The sequence below is a fragment of the Chenopodium album genome, chromosome 9, assembly GCF_948465745.1.
Source record: "Chenopodium album chromosome 9, dcCheAlbu1.1, whole genome shotgun sequence".
Taxonomy (NCBI): Eukaryota; Viridiplantae; Streptophyta; class Magnoliopsida; order Caryophyllales; family Amaranthaceae; genus Chenopodium; species Chenopodium album.
The window spans coordinates 70,504,085-70,526,095 of NC_137842.1; the positions used below are offsets into that span (position 1 = coordinate 70,504,085).

Here is a 22,011-nt window from a genome sequence, read left to right on the forward strand (position 1 = left end):
CAAAAGATTTAACTTCCATAATCATCAAAAATAAACCACAATCAAGAATAAACAACTTCTCATAACCACCCAAATTGTGCAAAAAATAAGCACACTACAAACTCCCTTACCTCACTCACTAATAGCTCCCCCAAGCTAAGCTTGGGACTAGTAACCAATGGGGCAGAATCAGCTTGTAATGTGGCTAAATAAACAATAAAAAGGTACAAGCAACAACATGGGTAGCAAGAAGGGAACAAATATATCTAATATCGTCTGAAGGCCACCTAATAGAATGAACGCCTTCGTCCTCCTCAATGTGCATAATAATGAGTCGTAAAACACTACTTATAGTCACAAACCAATACTCAAATTCATTGACATACCAGGAACTAACACACATTCCTCACCAAATCAACTAGTCAAGCACTATATTCACAAGCAGTTGGGCAAAATTGACGCATGTTAAGGCATCCAAGCAATCAAATATCAAATCATGGCTAACTTATCCACAATACTCATCATCATATACCAAGAATCAAAACAATTTTAAGTATGGGGCACAGGGAAGCATGATTTACAATTCATTGGGATAATAAAACCCTCCTCCACGCTAAACTTCACATTGTCCTCAATGTGAACATATATAGAATAAGAACAAGCAAGGAAAAAAAAAACCAGGCCCTACTGGCAGAGGCGGGATCATACCTAAGGGCGGAGCTGGGACCGCCCTCAAAATAACGTCGCATCATAACCCCAAACTAAAAAGAAAATAAATGAATAAATAAATAAATAAAGTGAAAATAAAATAAATAAAAAAAACGGAATGGGTTGCCTCCCATTTAGCGCTTGTTTAAGGTCTTTAGCTCGACCTCCTCTAGTAGCTCAACCCGGATCACCACCATGCAGAGAGGATACTCTACGGTCTTGTCTGTAAATATGTCCACCTCTATAGGACTCCTTCACGCAAGAATTGATATGAATTGTATCCGAACTCATTTTGATGTAGCTAAAGTCATCATGTGTTGAAATGTCGTCCTCCTTTCTCCCAAGATTTCTATTAGATATACTCTTATCAACCAAAGGGTTAGTAGCATCAATACTCAAACAAGTACCACTATCAAAAGTAAAATTATGGTCATTGAAAAGTTTAAACACAACTTGTTTATCCCGAGCTCTAATGGTCACTTGTCCTTTAGGAACATCTATTAAAGCCTGACTTGTAGCAAGAAAGGGGCGACCAAAGATAAGTGGGATCTTATGGTCTTCTTTCATATCCACTACAACAAAGTCAACAGGAAAAACAAATTCACCAATCCCAACTAATACATCTTCAACTACACCCTTAGGAAGTCTAACAGTTCTATCAGCCATATGAAGAGATATATGAGAGGGTTTAAGGTTTTTCAAACCTAATTTGTCATACACTGAAGAAGGCATTAAGTTAACACTAGCACCTAGATCACACAAGACCCTATCAAAATATGTTTCGTTTATCATACAAGGGATAGTAAAACTACCAGGGTCATGCAATTTAGGTGGTAAGCTATCATGTAAAAGATCAGGACATTTCTCCTTTACTACTAAACCTTCTAATTTCTTATCATTATGATTATGATCTAGAATTCCTTTCACAAAATTTGCAAATTGAGGCATTTGAGTTACAAGATCGGAAAAAGGAATGGTAGCATATACCTTCTTTAGAGTCTCAGAATACTTCCCAAAATGCTTATCGAGCACGGCTTTTGATAACCTTTGCGGGAAAGGCATCGGCTCCTCATATGCTTGTGGAGCAACATACTTGTGACCTTCTCTCTCATGCTTCTCTGTTCTTGACTCCACATTGCATACTTTCTCTTCTAGTCCTCCTGTAGTTGATTCAACACTCTTCACGAAAATTGCATTGCATTGTTTCGTCTGGAATTTTGCTTGATCTTGAAGAGTTGTTAGATGACTCACTTGCTGTGAAAGTTGAGAAAGATGAGTTTCTATCCTCTTATTTTGAGCAACGAGCAATTGGATCGAGTTTTCAAAATATTCGTTCTGCTTTGCTTGTAACTCAAATTGCTTTGAAATAAGCTCTTGTTGTTGTTGTTGGGAAGTAGCAAAAGTCTCCATTATGGATTCAATATTTGAAGATTGAGGTGGTGGTTGGTGTATGGGATGATGATTGAAAGGTGCCCATGCTTGAAAAGCGGGTGGTGGTAGAGGATTTGCTATAGCTTGAGTGTTCTTGTATGAGAACCCTTGATGATTTCTCCACCCTTCATCAAATGGCCTTGTGGAGGTCGTGGTATAAATAGCATTAGCTTGCTCAATCGTCATTCCATCATAATTGGGTTGACACTCCCGTGCAGTATGGCCTTGCAATCCACACATCTGACAAGTTTCCATCGAGGGTCGAGGGGACTCAACTTGGAGTTGATTGACTTTATGAGTTAGTGCCTGCACAGAACTAGTCAACATGGTTAGAGCATCAACATCATGTTTATTACCTATGTTGATAGCGTTTCGTCCCCTTGGATGGTAATTATCATTAGCCGCCATCTTCTCAATCAAATCCTTCGCATCGGTTGGGTTCTTAGTCATGATGGAACCTCCAGACGCAGCATCAATGTATATGCGAAACTCATGGGTCAAACCATTATAGAACGTTTGGATCAACATCCACTCTGGAATACCATGGTGAGGGCATTGTCTTTGCAATCGTTTAAATCTTCTCCATGCCTCATATAGGGATTCGTCATTGGATTGATGGAAAGTAGATAGCTCGTTCCTTAATTTTGCGGTTTTCTCTTGCCCCAAGAATTTGACTAGAAAAGCCTTGGCAAGCTTGTCCCACGTATCAAAAGAACCAATACCTTCATCTCGTAACCACTCCCTGGCTCTATCCCGTAGTGAAAAAGGGAAAAGGCGTAGTCTAATAGCATCATCAGTGACACCATTGAGCTTCATGGTGTCACACTTCTCCAAGAAACTATCAATGTGAGTCACAGGACAATCATTCGGTAAACCCGCAAAAGAGTCATTGGAAATGAACTGTATGAATTGGGGTTTCAACTCAAAACTTTGAGCGGTGACAGGTGGTCTTACAATACTAGAGAGGAATCCAGTTGTTGTATCCGGAATACCATACTCCAAAAGAGATTTTGTTCCTGGATCAACCATGTCTCTTGTATTTCGATTTTCCTCCTTTTACCTCTTTGTCTTATTGCAGTAGCTTCGATCTCAGAATCAAAAGGTGTTAAATCATCTGAACCTGAACTTCGAGTTTGCATGCAACAAAGAAACTAAAACGGAAGATCAAAGAAACAAGGAACAATAGCCGAAGCAACAAAATAAATGCTTAGTAAAAACGAATCACAAATAATTAGTATAAAACCGTTAGTCCCCGGCAACGGCGCCAAAATTTGATAGGCGTGTCGCGTACCTAACAAAGATAACCTAACAAGACCACTACTATGTAGAAGGGCAAGCAAGGGTCGGATCCCAAGAGACTATGGTTTAACTAATTAAATAGACTCAAGCAAATACTAAGCAAGTAACCAAATCAAACAAATGAGGATCAATAACTAAAGAACTAATTAAAGCGATTAAACTAAATAATATGATAAATCAATGCTACAAACATCCAAGATCAAGCATCACCACGAATACAATTAATGCAATAGTCGTTCTACCCCTAACATATAATTCAATTGATTAATGAGGAAAAGTAATCCCTATATAATACCAATGGTCTCTCCCGAGTTATCAATGGCTTCTCTAATCACAATCAAGCCTACTTCCGTGGAATCATGCAAATTAAAGACTTTGAGCACATTACTCTAACTTCCTAATCATCCGTTCACCTACTTCCGTGATGAACTTCAAACCCTTAATTGATTTATTCAAACCCGTCAAAACCCAACTCCCGTTGTGATTAAAACAATGGATTAATAACAATACTAATTATCCCTAATCTAATATTGGCATGAGCACAATCAATTAAGCATATCAATTGCAATTATCATTAAAGAATTTAAAGAATTAAATCATGCATTAATCATATTCGGGTTCCGCTAGATCTTGGAACAAGGAAACTACTCACACATATTAATGAAAACAATAATGATAATCAATAAAGAAAACATAATTAACAATAATAAAATAAGAGAATTGAGAGAAGAAATCAATACTTGGAATTAATTATGAAATCTTGAATCTTGAAAACAAACCCTAGGAAATAATATGGAAGAACGTAATACCCAAAAAGAAGTCTAAAAATAATATCTGAACAATGAATAAAAAGTGATCAAATAAAAGACTATCTAAAACCTATTTATATCCTAGCATAAAACTAGGTATTTTTATCTAAATAGGACTCTCAAACGCCACCAAAACGAGCTGCCACAAGTGGGTTGTGGCACGAGGAAAACGGCCACAACCAGGCTGTGGAACGGGCTGTCCTTGCCTCTTCCTTGCTCCAATATCGACGCCCACAACCAGGTTGTGGCCAACATATTGCACGCCACAACCGAGCTGTGGAGCAGGCTGCCAAAATGCTCCATCGATGCTCCATTGGTGCTAGAAACGCTCCATATGAAGAACTATCTCACGCTCAGAATAAATTCCACGCAAATCGAGCCCTAATCCTATAAAAACAAAAGCAAACATACCGAGAAGAGCAATATCGAAATAGGAAGAATAATAGCTCAAAAAGATTAGGAAAATGAAGAAAACACAATAAAATATGACCAAATATCACATATAAAATCATGTATAATATCGTGTTATCAACAACACATAAGTTTTTTGAATCAAATGCTAGCTTCGTCTTCAGGTAGATCAAGAGTTTAGGTTCGATATTTGGGAAGCTGATTCATTACTATTTTATCCAAACAATAACATATAGAATGTGGAGGTTTCTACTATTTAGAAAGAGGCATGATAAAAAAATATAATTAAAAAAAACAAAAATAATAATAATAAAAATGAAGTAATAGTTGTTAGAACATTCAACCGAATGAAGTAATAATGTCGCATTATGCCCAAATTCTCAAGTTGATTTTATTTTGTTTTAAATTCGAGTTGATTTTTATGTGGCTCACAAATCTCAGGTTGTGGGTAATTTTTTAAGGGTGCACTGTGCATATACTTCAAAGGACATATTATGTTGTGTTTCAAGCATATCACAACCGTTAATTTGTTTTCCTCAAAAAAAAAAAAAAAACATTAATTTGTTGGTTAGATTGTTTACATCATATACTATAGGAATGAAATTATAATTGGGAACATATGGGTGGGATGTTATGTGCAATTCATTGAAAAGAATCATAAAAAATTCGTGACCTTCTCAAACAGGTAGGTCAAACTTCATATTACATGGCTTGTAATATTTATTTTGTGTATAATAATGTCTAGGTATGGCTTGATGTGTAAGCATATAAAATGATATATTCGGTTGTTCAAGCAAAGAATTGGGATGTTCCTACATGAGAATACGAGGGGAAAAAGAACATTTTCATGGATGGGGAAAGGAACTCTTGTTTGCTAGGGCAAGTAATGTAATTCTATCACGATTCTAGCCACAAAAATTGTGAGAGAAAAACCAATTTCTATTAAAATAATGTTATAGCAACTAATTCCAATTTTATATCCAAATCCAAAGTCAAAATATTATACAAAAAATAGTCAAAGATTTTAAGTAAATTGATTAATGATTTGATGATGAGCTTATCATGATTTATAATGAGCAAAATTTGACATTTATAGTCAATGTACTACCTCCGTTATATATTATTTGCAACGGTTAGACATTTTTCCTCTATACTTTATGTCAAATTGTTGCAAATAACATGTAATGAAGGTAGCATTCTCTTGAATAGACAATTCCATATCAACCTCGAGTCCCTGACCATTTAATGGCGTAGTAGTCAATATCAAATTCAAAACGTCATATAAGTTAACACCAAGAATAAACAAAGCCCAAAGATTTATATGATTCAACTTGGTAATTTTTTGGTCAAAAATAATTGAAAACAAAGGGGAATATTTGGGACTCGAGAATATTACTTGCACATTAGATCTTAGGCATGTCAAGCATTAGTATCTTTAAGCAGATGATATCGAGGAGATTCATGGTTTTGTGCCGCAAAGGCTTCGGAGTCCACATCTTCAGCAACCTGTCTTCTCAAAAACATGCACAGGTCGTTTCTACTAAGCAGTTTAAGCCAACAAATTACCCCTTGGCCTATATCATTATAACAACTTGACAAGGTTTCTAAAAATCAAGCACGGTAGTTAATTGTATTATTAGCAACAGAAATATTTAACATACAGATATCGACATTCTGGTAAAATTTTACATAGGACAAATGCAACGAAATCCAAGGATATACGTAGCCTACAATTGTAACTAAAATCAGTAAATGGCGCTAATAATAGTACATGAGGTAGGAAATGCAATTAAGTTCTACCCATCATAGACACCCTCTGCAAATTTATTTTCAGGATAAAACACTGCAACCACTTGGCTTCCGCCAAATTTCCTTCCGTTCATTCCTGCTCGTGCTCTAGAGGAACTTTCTGTGTCAGCATATTCCAGAAACACCTAATACATACATTGAGAAAAAACGATTAGAATTATAAACCGACTCCAGACTTTTATTTGAAAGGAAGCGGGTTTGTTAAGAACCTTTCCAACTCCAGGTGCAAGTTCTCCATTTGGTCCTGGTCGTGGGATGTCAACCCTCACTAAAGAACCTACAGAGAGCAAGGAATTGCATCAATAAAATAAAATAGTAGAAAGGCCAACAAATCAAATGATATGAAGCCTGAAGGAAAAGGGAAACAGATAACAAGTAAAAGTTTAGAGGGAAGTTTTGTCTCAACTTATGGCTGCTTTTTTACAGCACGACTACGTGGGAGTGACAGACTGACAGCAGTGAAAAAAGCTAAAACAAAGGATAAATAAAAGAAATACTAAAAGACTAAAGGGTCCAGCCCGGAAAAAATGGACAGCAGATACATACCAAACTTTTCACCTTCCTCTTTCATGTCTACCATTATATCTTGATACTCATCATCATCTTTAAGATCATCAGCAGTAACTACTTCAGTCAAGCACACAACTTTGGTGGGAAGTGGTCCAGGTTGAAACATGAGCTTCTGCAATTCAAGATAAAGCGATCAATGATACACACTAGTTAAAGCAAGTGGAAGAAATGAACATATAAAATTAATAAAATAAAATAAAAAAATCACCTGCAACAGAATCTGCTGTTGAGCATGCTGCAATACAATCTCTTGCTCAGGCTTTGGTTGGACTGCTCCCTGATTAGCACGTCTAACTGTGAGTGTTTTATCACCCATTTTAATTCCATTCAGAGCTGCACAGGCTACATCAGTGACTGAGGGATCATTGTAAACACAAAAGGCATAACCCTTTGAGTTTCCAGTTTCTCTGTCCTTCACAAGGTCAAAACCACGAAGGGGTCCAAAAGATTCTAATAGCTCCCGAATCTGTGATTCAGTTAAGTAGTAAGGTAGCCCACCAACAAAAATGCGATCTGGGCCCTCGAGTCCACCAGCTGACCCAGGTGTCAGTCCAACAGCAGCCAAGTTCAGATTTGGATTGGGTTGACTAGGACCAAGGGTTGCAGCAAGACTTGGGTTGTAGTCACTAGGTCTTCTCACCTTAACTGGTGTACCCTAAACAAGTACACAGCAAATCATATTTAGTCTCAGCTTATGGGACTGGGACTATCAATTTAAGAATGAGGGAGTACTAGCTTATAACAATTTAACAATTCAGATTTATTACATGGAAGTAGATGATATACATAAATTGCTCAGCAATCCCTAGTAAAAGCAGGGTAACTAAAATGTCATCTACACAAGAGAAATGCAAAATACCTCAAATATGATACCATCTAATGCCATAGCATTACTAGCTTCCTCCACAGACCTCATCTCAACAAAAGCAAACTTCTTTTCATGATTAATATAAACGTTGACAACAGCATCACCTAAGCACGGCAAAAAAAAAAAAAAAAAAAAAAAAAAGGGAATCAGTTAACAAAAGATTGTTTTCTTCTCAATGAAGTTACAATTTCTACACAGACCTGGTCCGGCAGTATTTCCTCCAATTGCAGCCATAACATGACTAAAAAAGGTTGCCACTGACTGCAAGGAAAAAAAAAATTATATTAAAGTCATTGCAGTGATAGGGATAGAAGCAACAATAAAGGAATAGTAAAAATATCCAGAACACACAATAAAGCACTGAAATAAGCAAATCATTATGCTGATAGAGAAAGGCAAAAGGAGGACCTATAGAAAACCCTAAATAAGATGATGAATTAACCAAAAAAAATATTAACAGCTCTCTTTTGGGGTGAAAAAAGGTCAAGTTTAATTTCACAGGAATAGAACCAACAAGCAAAAATGCAAAATTGTCTCTAATAAACCCCTTATTCCCACATAAATTGCAATCTAGCAGCTATCAATTCCCACATTAATAAAATGTGAAGTGAAGATTTTCAAAAGGAGTAGAGTGAACATCACTCTAAAAAACTACTATAAACAGATAAAAGTAAATCAACAATAGGTCTCTAGAAATACCTGTTCATTGGCTGAAGGAGGAAGTCCGCCAACATATACTCGCCGAGCATGCCGAGTAGCCTGTGAAAAATTAAAAAATAAACTATTTTAAACAAGGAATCAAAAGACAAATAAAGAAGATGTGCTGGTAGAAAAGGATCTACTCAGCCAACCTGCTGAGTCATAGCTTGCATAGGCATAATGGGAAGAGCTCCTAATGACTGCAAGCAAAAATAAATAACAATATCAAAGGCTGCATAAATAAATTAGATCTATACCAGAATACAATTGAGGATGCAAAGGAAAAAGGAAAAAATTTATACCTGCCCTTGAGTCAATTGTAACATGTTTGGGAACATTCCAGGGATTGTTGGAGCTGTTCCAGGAATCTGACCTGTGAAGGCTAATAACATAAATAAACTATTAGCAAGTGCAAAATCTAGTTCAACCGTTAAGAAAAGAATGCAGAAAAAGAAGAAGTTATTTTTATATCTCTCCATATATAATTTATTGGGTACACTTGTACATGGAAATTGAAAAGTAACTCTCACTAATTACTATTGTTTCCTTGGCTCTTGCATTCGCATTAATTATAAGAGATAAAGAGGAAAAATAATTTAGATGCAAGCGCTGGAGGAAATTGCAAGACTACCAAAAAACAGGCAATAGTTGCCGGTTGAAGACGAACTGGTCCATTGATTCCTCCTTGTATATATAAGCTACAGAAGTCGGCTCACGCCCAATGTCAGCAGAGTGGGGCAAAAGACCCAACATTGCCTTCTTATGCAAAAAAAATAGGACACAGAAAACAAAAACACCAAACACAAGAACAAACCAAAAACATCTCTCAGTTCCAGAAAAAAATCACCAAGTAAATAACATAAAAACAAGAAATTCAACATTGAGAAAACTACAGTTAAGTAACACCATGCATTGCCAAATTGAGACCAGGTGCTAACTTAATAATAAAAAATCGCAATACAGAATGACCAACCTTTTAGGGACAAGAAGACAGCAGTGAGGTGTGGGAAAGAAGGGAAATGAAAGAGAGATGGGGCACATAATAAAAAAGTAATAGCTACAATAAATCATCAATTGAACCACAAAATGTACCTGCAGCTGTGGTTAGCATTGCAGAAGAAGGAGGTGCCATGTCAAACCCGCTTATCCTTTTGCTGTAACAACATATGTTAGAGTCCACCAGATAAGAAAAAATGTCATGAACAGTTATAGAAACATAAAATTATAGACCACAAATTCACAATGATGGCCAACTGAAGAGATATAAGTTGACAGATTGGAAGGAGAAGACTTTTAATTAGCCATTCAGTCAAATACTCTGATAATCTGATATGCAAAAACCATACCAACTGACCAATGTGGTAACAAGAGGTAGGGTAACTATTCAACAAGTGAAAAGTAATAATGTATAAAGGTAAGGGTTGGGGAAAAGGGGTGCACATGTAAGCAACCTCAACAGTGAAAAAATCAGCAATTTTTTTAAAGGAAACCCATGAAATGCAATTTAAACACAAATGACAGCAAACATTCAGGCAGAGATTTAGTTAGATCTTATAATGCTATGGAGAACAAGCTATTCAAACATTGACATGGTTTAAACAACTGGAACAATCAAGTGCAGCTGCTGCTACCTTCGGAAATTATAAAGAACTAAAGGCACCTAAAGGAAAAAGGAGACAGGCATCAGGAAACTTCAAAAAAATAAATATTTATAGTAGAAACTAGAAAGTATCACATTCCATCCTAATTATAGTTGACCATAAAAGAAAACCATAAACAACAATAGACAACGAAGATGTCTTGGTAAAGATTTTTCCACTGATTGAATAATTACATCAACTTCAACATCATCTCAACTCGTACAACAAGACTCCAATCCATAACATAATAGGGGATGTGGGAAGTATTCATCTGTATGCTTGCAATAAGTACTAAGGAGAGACTAAACTCAAAGGTTTTTAAGGACACACCACGCAGGTGGCAAGTGCATGTCCCGTATGAGACACCATATACAAACCAATGTTCAATATTCCTCAAAATGTCTTAGGCACAAGAGAGCACTGTTTTTTCCTCAACAGCTTAGACAGGCAATGGCCATATAAGGGTAGTAGTAAAACAAAAGAAAAAAGGAAAGTATCAAACAAAATAGGAAAAATTGTCAAAAATAATACAAACTTTAAACCATCCGCCAAAAACAAGTCGAACTTTTGATTATTTCTGAATAATACAAACTTTGGGGAGTATCCGCTTTAAACAAGTCATTTTACCTGCAACCTGAATGACCGGTTATATATATTTTTTTTATTCTTTTTAATAAATTTGTTTAACAATGTAATTAGCTCTTAATAACTTTAATTATGATTAATTAGAAATTAAAATTTTGGGGGAAAAGTTTTTCAAAAAAAAAATTTGGGGAAAAAATATTAAAAAAAAGAAAAACCATTTCCTCCACCAGCCACCAGCGGCATCAACCTCCCCCCGGCGCCGGCCATGCCCAGATTCCCTCTCCCCCGGCATCGGCGTCGACCCCCTCCCCTACGCGTCACCCCCTTTCCTCGACGTTTGCCTGAACCACCGTATGTACCGAATCCCATTCCCCAAAACCCTCCCTCCACCGCAAAACCACCAAAAATCTATCCCCCACCCTCAAAAAACCCTAATCAAACCCCTACCGATGGCTGGGGAGGTTCGATTAGGGTTTTCTAGGGTGGGAGATGGTTTTAAGTGGTTTTTGCGAGAGAGGGAGGGTTTTGGGAAGGGTGGTTGTTTGTTCTAGCAAGTGTAGGGAAGAGGGAAAGGACGATACGCGGGGGAGGGGGCGGCGCCTGGCGTCAGGGGGATTTGGGTGCGGCCGGCGCTGACGGGTTGTGAGAGAGGGAGGCTGGCGATGGTAGTGCTGGTGGTTGGTGGAGGAGCTGTGTGGAGTTTTTTAATTTTTATTTTTTAAATAATAATAATAATAATCTTAAAAAAAAAAAAACAATTTCAATGGTCAAACCAATAAGATAACGACATGTGTCTACATAACCAGTTAATTAGGTTACTAACAAGTCATAACTTGTTTAAAGTAGATACTCCCCAAAGTTTGTATTATTCAGAAATAATCAAAAGTTCGACTTGTTTTTGGCAGACGACTTAAAGTTTGTATTATTTTTGACAATTTTTCCAACAAAATAAAGAAAACAAATTTTAAAAAAATTAAAATTAAAAATTAAAAGAAATCTAAAAGTGAAAGTCATAGACTCATAGTTACCTCATATATAATCTGGTCTCTTAAAATTTGATATTCCATAATAACACATAATTACAACTAGTTTTCTTAAAATCGTCAAGAGAATTAGAAAATAGGAAAGATAACAAGAGAGAAGGGGGAGCATATTTGCATTATTCTTCTAATAACAGAAAGTTGTAATAATGTAGAGCATATTGTTGTGACTGCATTCACTTTCAAGATAAAATGCTTTGAGGCATGAACATAACAAAAGACTTGAGGTATAACCATAAAATGTAGTAATTGTCATTTGATAAGTTGATATCAGATCACTAACGATTCTAATAGTTCAAATAACCATTGATGTCAAACATTTTGCACTAGAATGAATATAAATCACATTAGCAAGCAAAAATATGTTGCATACAAGAAATGATATGCTAGAGATTATAGCTTTACCAACCTTTTGGAGCGAGAACGAGATCGAGACCTGGACCTATGCTCGGATCTTCCCCTTGAATGAGATCTGTGTTTGTGTCTATCATCTCTATCACGATCATAATCTCTCCGCCTAAACATACAAATATCAATCAATGTGGCATCAAGCGGAAACAAGCTTGAAAGGAAGTGGGCCAAAAACTAGCTTATACAAGGAGATTCAAGGAGGCAGCAGAATACTTTTAACTTTCTATGCTCAACAAAGGCAGGAATAAATTCGCAATATATTACCTTTCCAATAAATTTAGCCCTCACATAGTACGACCCATTAAAGTTCAATAAATCTTACCACAAAAAAATCAACACAAAAAAAATTTATACCTAACAAACAAAGCAATGTAACTCGTGGAAGCAAGACTTATTAAGCTTATATAATTCAGATAATAACCAAAACAACTTGGAGCAGGAATCAATATAACTAAGCTACCACGACAACGAGCAAAAAAGGCAAAGGGTTTTTTTAGTTACAGTGACCTACAATGGAACATGCCTCTGAATATCAATAATCCTCCATGCAACACTGCCATATATCATATACTCCCTCTGATTTTAATAAGTGTTACACTTCCTTTTTTTTCGGCAAAAAGCTACATTTAAATATAAAATCTTTCTCCTTTCATGGTCTCCACCCAAACCTACTATTACTATTTTTATTATTTCTTTACTCTCACATTCATTATTTTTCAATATATAATTAATTCCACTATCTTTCTTTTACAATTTTTAATACTCCAACTACTCCACTTACCTATGTGTCGGTCAAAGTGTAACACTTATTAAAACACAGAGGGAGTAGCAAAGTGTTTAAAATTAATACCATGTGCCCAACCTTCTATATCACAATTTTGTAGCCACTATGTACAAACAAAAGTCAACACAACAACGTTAACCAACTTACAATGTTGTCCCTACAATTCCTACTTCCTACGATTAATAGAGACTGAATAAGTATCCTAAGATATTTCAGGCATCAAATCAAGTCAGAAAATTCCCAACCTATTAGTCTATTACCTAACGGAGGAGACCAAGACAGCTTCCCAACATCAATTTTAAATCAAACAAAAGAATTAAACATACAAAAATTCCTTGTCCATTCTTATGTGAGATTATCGAAGGGAAAAGGTACGATCACCATAACCTTAACAAAAAACTAAAGAATTTAATAGAATGATTAAATTGTTGCATAAAACTTGAATCAATAAACTACCAAGTACCAAAAACTACCAAAAGATATTACTGAGTACAACAAAAACAGTAAAAAGATGTACAACAAAAAACAAAGAAAGCTGAATTTATTACCTATCGTGATCTCGGCTTTTGTAGTAATCATCGTCAATGTCTTTATCTCTGTGGCGATCACTTCTATCACTCCTATCCCTATGCCTATCTCTGTGACGATCACGATCCCGATCCCGATCCCTAACCCTATCACGAGACCTGCCTTTGTCTCTCTCCCTATCTCTATCCCTATCCTTGTCCCTATCCCTATCTCTACTTCTCTCCTTGTCCCTGTCCTTCTCTCTATCCCTGTCTCGATCCCGATCTTTCTCCCGTCCCTTCTCCCTGTCCCTCTCTCTACTTCTTGAAGAACTCCTCTCATGATCACGCGAGCCATGCTGCCCAAAACATCATGTTAGCACAGAAATAAACAATTTAACTCCTAGACTACATGACAAACTGACAAAGCATATACTACAACTCTACAAGTACTACAATACCACAATCAAGGTTTAATTATCACATTGATATCCAAATCACATTGATATCCAAATCACATTATCACGGCCACATTAGAGGGAGTACTGCTAAAAGGGTGCATCAAGCAAAGTACAGCCTTAAACCAACAACTCTAACAAATTCCAAACTTGTTTTATCTGTTCAATCTTTACAGCTTTATTAATATCGTGTAAATTACATAATTTAGCAAAAACATAACCTATATATACCTGAGATTTAGCATCATTGTTCTCATCTACACCCCCGTGATCATTTTCTTGAGGTTGCGGAGATGAACCATTTTTATCAGGATCATCCTGGTATTCCGACATCTTTCAAGGCTAATCTGTGGCAAACAGAAAACAACAAATAAAAATACTTCAATTACAATTTCATATGACATAGGAGAATTCGAAATTCATATAATACCTTTCAAAAAAACCAAAGTAAGAAAAAAAATATTCAATTTTTTATACCAAACTTAAAATTAACAATGCATAGCTTGTTTCAGTAATTGTAAATTCTAAAACAAAGAGATAGTGCAACACCTCAATCAATTAATTAATGCAATTTAATCACATAAATAATTTCAATTGATTCCAAAGTAGAACATCGAATAATAAGAGACAGAATCACGAACCCTAGAAAACTAACAATTCCGAACTTGTTTCAGTAATTGTAAATTCTAAAACAAAGAGAACACCACAATCAATTGATTAATGCAATTCAATCACATAAATAATTTCAATTGATTTTAAATTAGAACATCGTATAATAGGAGACATAATCACGAACCCTAGAAAATTACAATCAAGAGCAAATTGAATTTTAAATTGAGAGGAGAGAGAAAGAGATAGTACCTAATTGAGCAAAGTCGAAGGGGATTGATTGCAGAGAAAGATTGAGCAAATAGAAAACGCTTAGAATTGAGCGAACAGAAAAAGGGGAAAATAAAGAATTAGGGTTCTTCTTCCCCAGTACGGAGCAACAGTTAACACTATTTTGGTCTTCCACCAAATTGCGTTTTGTTCTTTTACGGTCTGGATTTTTTAACGGAGTAGCGGGATGTTTGGTTGGAGGGATAGGAATAAGAGGGATAAGGAGGAAGGATAAAAATAGGGAATTGATAGGCGGGATAAGGATAAATAATCTTTATCCCATGTTTGGTAAGTATATGAAATAAATTAGGAATAAGTAGTAATTTGGAATTTTTAACCTAATTTTTTATCCCACGTTCTTCTACGTTTTCCCTTATCCCATGTTCTTCTACGTTTTCCCTTATCCTTTCAATTTCATTATCCTTATCCCATGTTCTTCTACGTTTTCCCTTATCCTTTCAATTTCATTAAGAGTAATTTGGTATTTTTAGCCTAATTTTTTATCCCTTCCCCTTATACCACCCCCTTAGTTATAGAAATGGAGGGATAAGGGGGTGTTTTAATCCCTATCCTCAAACCCCTTTTAATCCCCATCCCACTAAACAAACACTACTTTTCTTCTTTGCTCATCATTTATCCTTATCCCTCCCTTTTAATCCCCCTAAACAAACACCCCCTAGGAGTACTAACCTTCATTTATTTTTACGACTAGTCGACGACTCCAAATATCACTGTTTCGGGGGCAAGGATGTAATTTTGTATATGTTTTTTTTTTCCCTATTACTACAAGAGGCACAAGAACAAATGATGTAGATGTAAGATGTAATTTGATCTCAATTAGGGCTTGTTCCGATAAATTGAACTGTAACTGATTGAACCGAAATGAATATTTTATGAGAGAAAAAAATTAGGAACTGATTGGAGCTAAACTGAACTGAACTGAAATTAAGTTTAAGAGAACATGCTTTTACTTAAAAAAAAAAAATAAAAAAAATAAAAAAAAATAGCATTTGATCTCAATTTTTGATAGGTTTTGGGTATTTGCTCTAAATTATACTATGTAGTAACTAAGCTAAATAATCATCCACTTAATTTTGAATAAGTTTTACCACAGCAAAAGAATGAAAGAATTCAACAAGTTCCAATCCTTGCTAATCCCTACCCCAAAAGCCTCTAGTGAAGATTGGAGAAGTATGTGGTGACAAAATCCCTCCATAATAAACTTTTCAATTGGCTTGCCGTATTATATTACGGAGTATAAACTGAGTAACGATTAAGGGTCTGTTCCCATTGACTGAACTCACCTCATTTGAATTGAACTAAACTTATTAGAGTTGAACGACTGAACTGAAAATTTTATAAGAGAAGAAAATTAAGAGCTGAATTGAAGTGAAAATTATCTTACGAGAACCGGCCTTAAATACTACTCGGTACGTATATTGCATTTTAGTTAAATTGGAATTAAAAATTAGAGTTAATATGAAACGGAGTAGTGAAGCCTTATAAGTTCTGTTACAAAAGTTAGTTGTTTGATGTAGGTGACTTTGGTCTAACACAGCTGAAGTTAGACAATTTTTCAAAACTTCCGAAAAGATGATCGTCTGTGTTGCAGTCGTCGGCCACCAGGTCTATCTTTCTCTAATTATCTCTTCATCAATTTCCTGCATTTGTCTTTTGATTTATTTTATCTCCATCTTTGGATTTTTTTTTTTTTTTTTTTTCTTTTCTGGGCAAATACGAATTAACAAAATTGAAAATGTATGTTTTTTTTGCAGAATAATCCACTCTACATTCAAAGCTTTAATGAAGGTGATGATGCCCTTAAGCTTCATCACATCGTTCACTGCTCCCTTGATGTTATTGACGAACGAGGTTTTCTCTCTCTTTCCGATCTCCATTCATTTGATTGGATTTGATTTTATTTGATTTGTGAATTTGCATAGATTTCATCTCATGTACTTGTTATTAATTTTTCCTATATTGTGTTGTAATTAAGCACCATTAATTTTCAAGGTGTCGTCTTTGATTTGTGGTAATTTGCCTATAATGTGGGAATTTTGAGTTGAAATTTTGATTTGGTGGTAATTGTTTTTTTTTTAATGTAATGTAATTGCTGAAACCCTAACCCCAGTCCCCAGTCCCCAGAGGTGATACAAGGCAATTCAAAATGAATTCTGTTTAATTGCAACATTACACCCATTTTCAAAATTTGATCAACATATATATCAAATCTTAACAAAAATGTGATTACTTTGAGGTCTCGACTTCTCTTGTTGCTTGACGGATCAGTTGTATTGCTTGAAATGTGATATTAGCAGCCTTTTGATCTCTTTATGAATTAGAAAACATGAATTAGTAGAGTTTGAAAATCTTTTGCTCTCTCTTTTTTTTTGGTTAAACGCTTTTACAATGGAACAATTTTAAATATGTACTTTGTAGTTCGTACTCCATATATATAACATATGAATATTTCACCTTGTAATTGTGCAATGCATGCTTGGTGTAATGTTGGGTAACTCATGTGTTCTGTTTTATGTTTCAGTGAACAATCCCAAGAAATCTGGGCCGATGCTGAATGAAACATTTCTAGGTCTGCTTTATCCAACAGAAAACTACAAAGTGTAGGTATCTTTCCCCTTGAAATTTTGTAAAGTGGGATCAGTTGTATTGCTTGAAATGTGATATTAGCAGCCTTTAATAATCAGTTTTTTGTTGCTTGCAGATATGGCTATTTGACCAACACTAAGGTGAAATTCATCTTGGTGACCACCGATTTAGATGTAAGAGATGCTGACGTGAGAAATGTAAGTATATAGCTAAGATAATCTTTGAGATCTTTCATAAAATAAATTGTGCTTGTTATGGATTGTGCCTTTTGTCCTTCATGTGGTTAATGTTTTTTTGCAAGTTTGCTTGATTTGGTATTGGAACAATTGTGGGTAAAACAATGTTGCTGTGATATTGCTGGCTTTGTTAAAAAATGAGAATGATGCTTTAATACCCTAGGGGAATACTACCTCTGGTTCCAATCTTTCTAGTATGCGTGGCTGAGATAATGGTGGATCATTTGTGGTGCACGTGCATCTAGGAGTCATTGTATAATTTATCTGCTATAAGAAACTGCACTCTTGATCTGCTTTTGGTTGTCAAGATTTAGGTATAAGGTGATAATGAAACAATAATGCTAAATGACTGGTTTAGGAATAACTCTAGGTAGTGCCTGAATATTCAGATTCTCTGCTCTCTATTATTTCATAATAAATGATGATAGCTGTTCGGTAAAGCTCTGAATGGTGTGTTCAGGAGATTGAAAATGGATTTTGGTGCATTCTAATGACAAACTATTTGTATGTGTGTGTGTGTGTCTGAATGCTGGTTATTTTGTAAAGCTGATTGTATGTACTTTGGGTGTAACCAGTTCTTTAGGAAGTTCCATGCAGCTTATGTGGATGCGGTTTCAAATCCTTTCCACGTCCCCGGTAAAAAGATAACCTCTCGGACATTTGCTGAAAGGGTCAGTAATATTGTCAAGTCTTTTGGATTGGGTTCATCTGGATGAAGTGTGAATCTATGAACATCTGCTCTTTATTTGGGAATCGTGAAGCCTCTATGCTAGAAGTATCTGACCTGTTTTCATTGCTGAAGGAAGTTGGCTGCAGCCAAAATATAAGGTGATTTCGTTTTGTTATGGGGATTGTAGCAGTTAGGCACAAATTATATTATCATGAACTATCCTGTTGATGACCTGATTTTTTGAGCTTTTATCTCATAAAGAAGCTAAAGGGTAAAATCTGTCAGAGCTTGTATATTGTGACCTGATCTTTTACATTTATTCAATAGCAGGGGTGTTTTTGTAGAATATCATTTTCATTCTTATTTCAATTCATAAAAGTCAGTTTCTTATTGAATTAAAGACACTTTCAACTATATTAGTCTATCATTTGTTAGTATAACAAGTCACCTCGAGATCAATTGGCCCTATTGAAATGTTATGGTGAGGCCAGGGGTCAGGTTGCAATTTTATGGCGAGGCCAAAGTATTGTCGAAATGTTATGGTGAGGCCGGTTCCATGTAAGTTGATTTGACAATTTAAGGTGTTAATTGATATCACAAGCACATGATGAATATCTGAGTTCAGCAAAATCAGTTTTTAACAAAGTAACATCAATTTGAAATTACAACAAAAAACATAACATTACCGGGAAAATGAAATTTAAGAAAGCTCAGCACAAGTTTAGCAGAAAATTCTCTCCCCGAGAGCTTAGTGCTCAAGAACAAGCTGCCCAGGATCAATATCAGCCTTCTTAGTAAAAAACCTAGTTAGATACGCAGAAAGCAGCTTTTCTCTAAGAATTCTCATCCCAAACCTGTCAAACTCCTGTGCCCAACCCAGCATATAACCTGTACTAATAAGATCAAATGCTCTCCACCTCCTCTTCTTTGCATAGTCGTTCAACCCCCTCTTTATACGCTCATACTCATACTCATTCTCATCATTCTGCTTCTCCTGGCAGCTTGACTTCTCTAGCAACACATCGGCAAGGCATCTTCCTAGAATGACCCCATCTTCTAGAGCCGAGCACCCTCCTTGCCCTAGGTCTGGTGTCATTGGATGACATGCATCACCTGTTACGCATACATTGTCTTTGCTTATGTTGCCAAATAATACCTGCCATGGAGGTCTATACCCTAGTGGAGAGCGTACAAATTCTTCTACTTTTGTGTCTTCTACCACAGCCCTTATTTGGTCAGGTACCTTCCCAAGTTTACTCAGCAAAAATTGCTTCAGTTTCAGTTGATCAGCTTCTTGCAGTGTACTATTCTCTGTTATTATAACATACTACAAGTTAACAGCACATCTAACCAAATGATCACCCAAAAAAAAAAAAAAAAATATTGAAAAAAAATTATGCAACTCTTTTTACTGTGAAACCTAACTACATAGTCTACATCTACATTATTAAGTGATGGTCATGTATCTGTTAGTTTGGACTGAAAGAGTCAAATAGGATAGTGCTTATGATACATAGCAGACTTCCTATCCTGGGATTGTGCACAAGGCAATAAGCATACCTTGAGCAGATGGCGACCAGGTGAAAAACCAATAAACAGCAGTGTTATCACAGGGAATGATACCATATCTAGCACCATTTCCGACTAGGACCTGAAATTTGGGCTCAAACCCATGGCCATCCTTGTAATATGCACAGCCCCTTATAGCTGATCTTCCTGTCAGAGATGGTGGTTTGAATCCTAGCCACTTTGCCACCACTGAATTCACTCCATCACACCCGATTAATACCTGTTTGTGAAAAATGATATTAGAATTCTGTCAGTCATCGTAAGAGCCCCTCCCTACGTACATGTAACCATGAAGACACAGGACATAAATGTCAGAATTTTTACAAGGATCAATAAGCCATCCAAAAACATTCATCCTTGCTAAATTTAGTTTAGATAGCAATAATAGCAAACCACTGTAATGTTGCATTAAGTTTCTTATGAAAAACTATTTATGACTTCTGAACTCAACCTTAATTTCCCGACTGTAAGATGGTATCAAATGGTGTAATGAAAGGATATGAATCTCTTGTAGATGCCCATATAAATGCTCAGTTTCAATACCTTGGTCTTAAGGATGGAGCCGTCGGCGAGGTGCACAAGCTTTGAGAATCCTGCTTCTTCTATAGAAACAACCTTGGAGGAGTACCTTATTGTACCATCTGGTAAATCCCTTGCAAGCGCTTCTAGCAGGGCCTTGCGTCTCACACAGCGAGCCTCATGATCTCCACTGTTTTTTTCTTAACTTTTCAGTATGTAAGCCAAACAACAAGGTAAATAAAGAAAGAAGTGAAGACAAACTTACTATTTTCCCTTCTCTGTAAATGAAACATATGAAGTCAATTCACCTGTAACTGAGGATATAGAAGATACCCTGCATCCAATTCACGAAGAGATATAGTTAAGAAAAACATCTTTCATGATTTTTATGGTTAAATTAAGGAAGCATAACAAAATGGTGAAACCAATGTTACTCGGACTCAGGTACTTATGTCTAAGAGTTAGACTAGCCTATGCAATGATACATTTATATGATTTTGGTCCAAAATAAAAGGTCCAAGGTGGGCTGCATAGTAGTTCCACACCCATATTATAGTGAGGAGTCTATTTGACACAAAAATATAGATTGAAGAATCCGAGTACCATAGAACAAAACAATACTACTAAATCAATATTGCATAGTAAGAGATGGTGCACCCATATAGCTGGCCATGCTGTTGCCTGAGAGAATCGCCGATCCCAAGAGCATCCAAAGCCCTCCAAGCATTGGTCCAAGTTGTGAATGCAATCCCAGCAGCTCTTAATACATCTGACGACTCCAACACCAAACATTTTATTCCCAACCTGCATATGAACAAATTACACATTAATTTTATAACCATTCATACCTCCGTGCAAAATAAGACTTACTCCCTCCGCTTATAACTAATTGTCCAGTTGATATCATGATATATGAGCTAGTAATATGACAACGAAATCTAGACGAAATTAGTATATGGCGAATAACTCTCCATGTACCTGTGAAGAGCCAAAGCTGTAGCAAGACCAGATATTCCAGCTCCAACAATGACAATATCTGTGTTCACCTCCATCTTTGTTTTTTTGTAATCTAGTCTTGCAAAAGCAAAATAGAAAATTTTACACAAAATTACCTACAAACATGAGATGATGACAATCGCAATCTATTTATAGTATCAATAAATGAAATTTAGTCAACCAAGGTGGCTGAACTTGATAAAATGAAGCAGTCACTGTTACTTTGTTACCTTCTGCTTATTGGACCAATTTGACCCATGTCGCTATTTTTGCCAATTATTGATTTGAGCCACGCCAAAATCAGCAATTAGGCGGCTTATGTTAACACCTTTGACAATTAAAACCCATCCCGAATTTTTTTTTTTAATTACTTCCTCTGTTTCGTTATGATTTTTACACTATTTATATTCTAACCTTCATCACATATTATTACTAATAAATAAAAATAAATGTGACATTATTTTGTTTATTGATCTCAATGAATATTTTCATTGTATCAACTATCAAATTTTTATGATTAAACTTATT

The 22,011-nt window shown here is 35.8% G+C and overlaps 4 protein-coding genes and 1 non-coding gene across 6 annotated transcripts; 2 read left to right on the forward strand and 3 right to left on the reverse strand.

Moving 5' to 3' along the window:
• Positions 1–1,075: 1,075 nt before the first annotated feature.
• Positions 1,076–3,147, reverse strand: LOC145558104 (uncharacterized). Its single transcript, XM_081619250.1, has 2 exons — positions 1,141–3,147; positions 1,076–1,096 (listed from the first exon to the last, which is right to left on the reverse strand). The coding sequence occupies exons 1-2, from the start codon at positions 3,145–3,147 to the stop codon at positions 1,076–1,078; spliced, it is 2,028 nt and encodes a 675-aa protein (XP_081475376.1).
• LOC145560913 (small nucleolar RNA R71) lies at positions 2,657–2,763 on the forward strand. Its single transcript, XR_014093506.1, has one exon. It is a non-coding gene; the product is annotated as a small nucleolar RNA R71 (small nucleolar RNA).
• A 3,091-nt stretch (positions 3,148–6,238) lies between the features above and the next one.
• On the reverse strand, positions 6,239–15,059 carry LOC145559096 (splicing factor U2af large subunit A-like). Of its 2 annotated transcripts, none has more exons than XM_081620508.1 (14): positions 14,869–15,059; positions 14,239–14,354; positions 13,592–13,908; positions 12,258–12,365; positions 9,676–9,737; positions 8,886–8,956; positions 8,736–8,783; positions 8,584–8,643; positions 8,085–8,145; positions 7,876–7,988; positions 7,225–7,671; positions 6,993–7,128; positions 6,656–6,723; positions 6,239–6,571 (listed from the first exon to the last, which is right to left on the reverse strand). In XM_081620508.1, exons 2-14 carry the CDS (start codon positions 14,338–14,340, stop codon positions 6,434–6,436), a joined length of 1,731 nt encoding a protein of 576 aa, XP_081476634.1. In that variant the 5' UTR covers positions 14,341–14,354; positions 14,869–15,059; the 3' UTR covers positions 6,239–6,433. The 2 variants fall into 2 exon arrangements, with proteins under 2 accessions (XP_081476634.1, XP_081476633.1); XM_081620507.1 differs by having other exon boundaries at positions 8,886–8,965.
• Positions 15,060–16,353: 1,294 nt separating this feature from the next.
• On the forward strand, positions 16,354–18,747 carry LOC145559099 (uncharacterized). Its single transcript, XM_081620511.1, has 5 exons — positions 16,354–16,512; positions 16,662–16,758; positions 17,429–17,507; positions 17,609–17,690; positions 18,305–18,747. The coding sequence occupies exons 1-5, from the start codon at positions 16,480–16,482 to the stop codon at positions 18,443–18,445; spliced, it is 432 nt and encodes a 143-aa protein (XP_081476637.1). The 5' UTR covers positions 16,354–16,479; the 3' UTR covers positions 18,446–18,747.
• Positions 18,748–19,019: 272 nt separating this feature from the next.
• Positions 19,020–21,615, reverse strand: LOC145559098 (monooxygenase 2-like). The gene is made up of 6 exons (XM_081620510.1): positions 21,466–21,615; positions 21,145–21,291; positions 20,753–20,821; positions 20,512–20,677; positions 19,960–20,188; positions 19,020–19,710 (listed from the first exon to the last, which is right to left on the reverse strand). Exons 1-6 carry the CDS (start codon positions 21,537–21,539, stop codon positions 19,148–19,150), a joined length of 1,248 nt encoding a protein of 415 aa, XP_081476636.1. The 5' UTR covers positions 21,540–21,615; the 3' UTR covers positions 19,020–19,147.
• Between the last annotated feature and the right edge of the window lie 396 nt (positions 21,616–22,011).

Bases quoted from the DNA above. Each gene is read 5' to 3' on its own strand.
- LOC145559098 (XM_081620510.1), bottom strand. From the start codon at position 21,539: ATGGAGGTGAACACAGATATTGTCATTGTTGGAGCTGGAATATCTGGT. The intron at 20,189-20,511 runs GTATTGAAACTG...TTTCACAAACAG, and splicing joins GCTCCATCCTTAAGACCAAG to GTATTAATCGGGTGTGATGG. The intron at 19,711-19,959 runs GTATGCTTATTG...TTATAATAACAG, and splicing joins CTGGTCGCCATCTGCTCAAG to AGAATAGTACACTGCAAGAA.
- LOC145558104 (XM_081619250.1), bottom strand. From the start codon at position 3,147: ATGGTTGATCCAGGAACAAAATCTCTTTTGGAGTATGGTATTCCGGAT. The intron at 1,097-1,140 runs GTTGTGTTTAAA...TACTTTTGATAG, and splicing joins TTAGAGCTCGGGATAAACAA to TGGTACTTGTTTGAGTATTG.
- LOC145559096 (XM_081620507.1), bottom strand. From the start codon at position 14,340: ATGTCGGAATACCAGGATGATCCTGATAAAAATGGTTCATCTCCGCAA. The intron at 8,644-8,735 runs GTTGGCTGAGTA...AATTTTTCACAG, and splicing joins TGCAAGCTATGACTCAGCAG to GCTACTCGGCATGCTCGGCG. The intron at 6,572-6,655 runs GTTCTTAACAAA...TGTATGTATTAG, and splicing joins TTGCACCTGGAGTTGGAAAG to GTGTTTCTGGAATATGCTGA.
- LOC145559099 (XM_081620511.1), top strand. From the start codon at position 16,480: ATGATCGTCTGTGTTGCAGTCGTCGGCCACCAG. The intron at 16,513-16,661 runs GTCTATCTTTCT...TTTTTTTTGCAG, and splicing joins TTGCAGTCGTCGGCCACCAG to AATAATCCACTCTACATTCA. The intron at 16,759-17,428 runs GTTTTCTCTCTC...TTTATGTTTCAG, and splicing joins TGATGTTATTGACGAACGAG to TGAACAATCCCAAGAAATCT.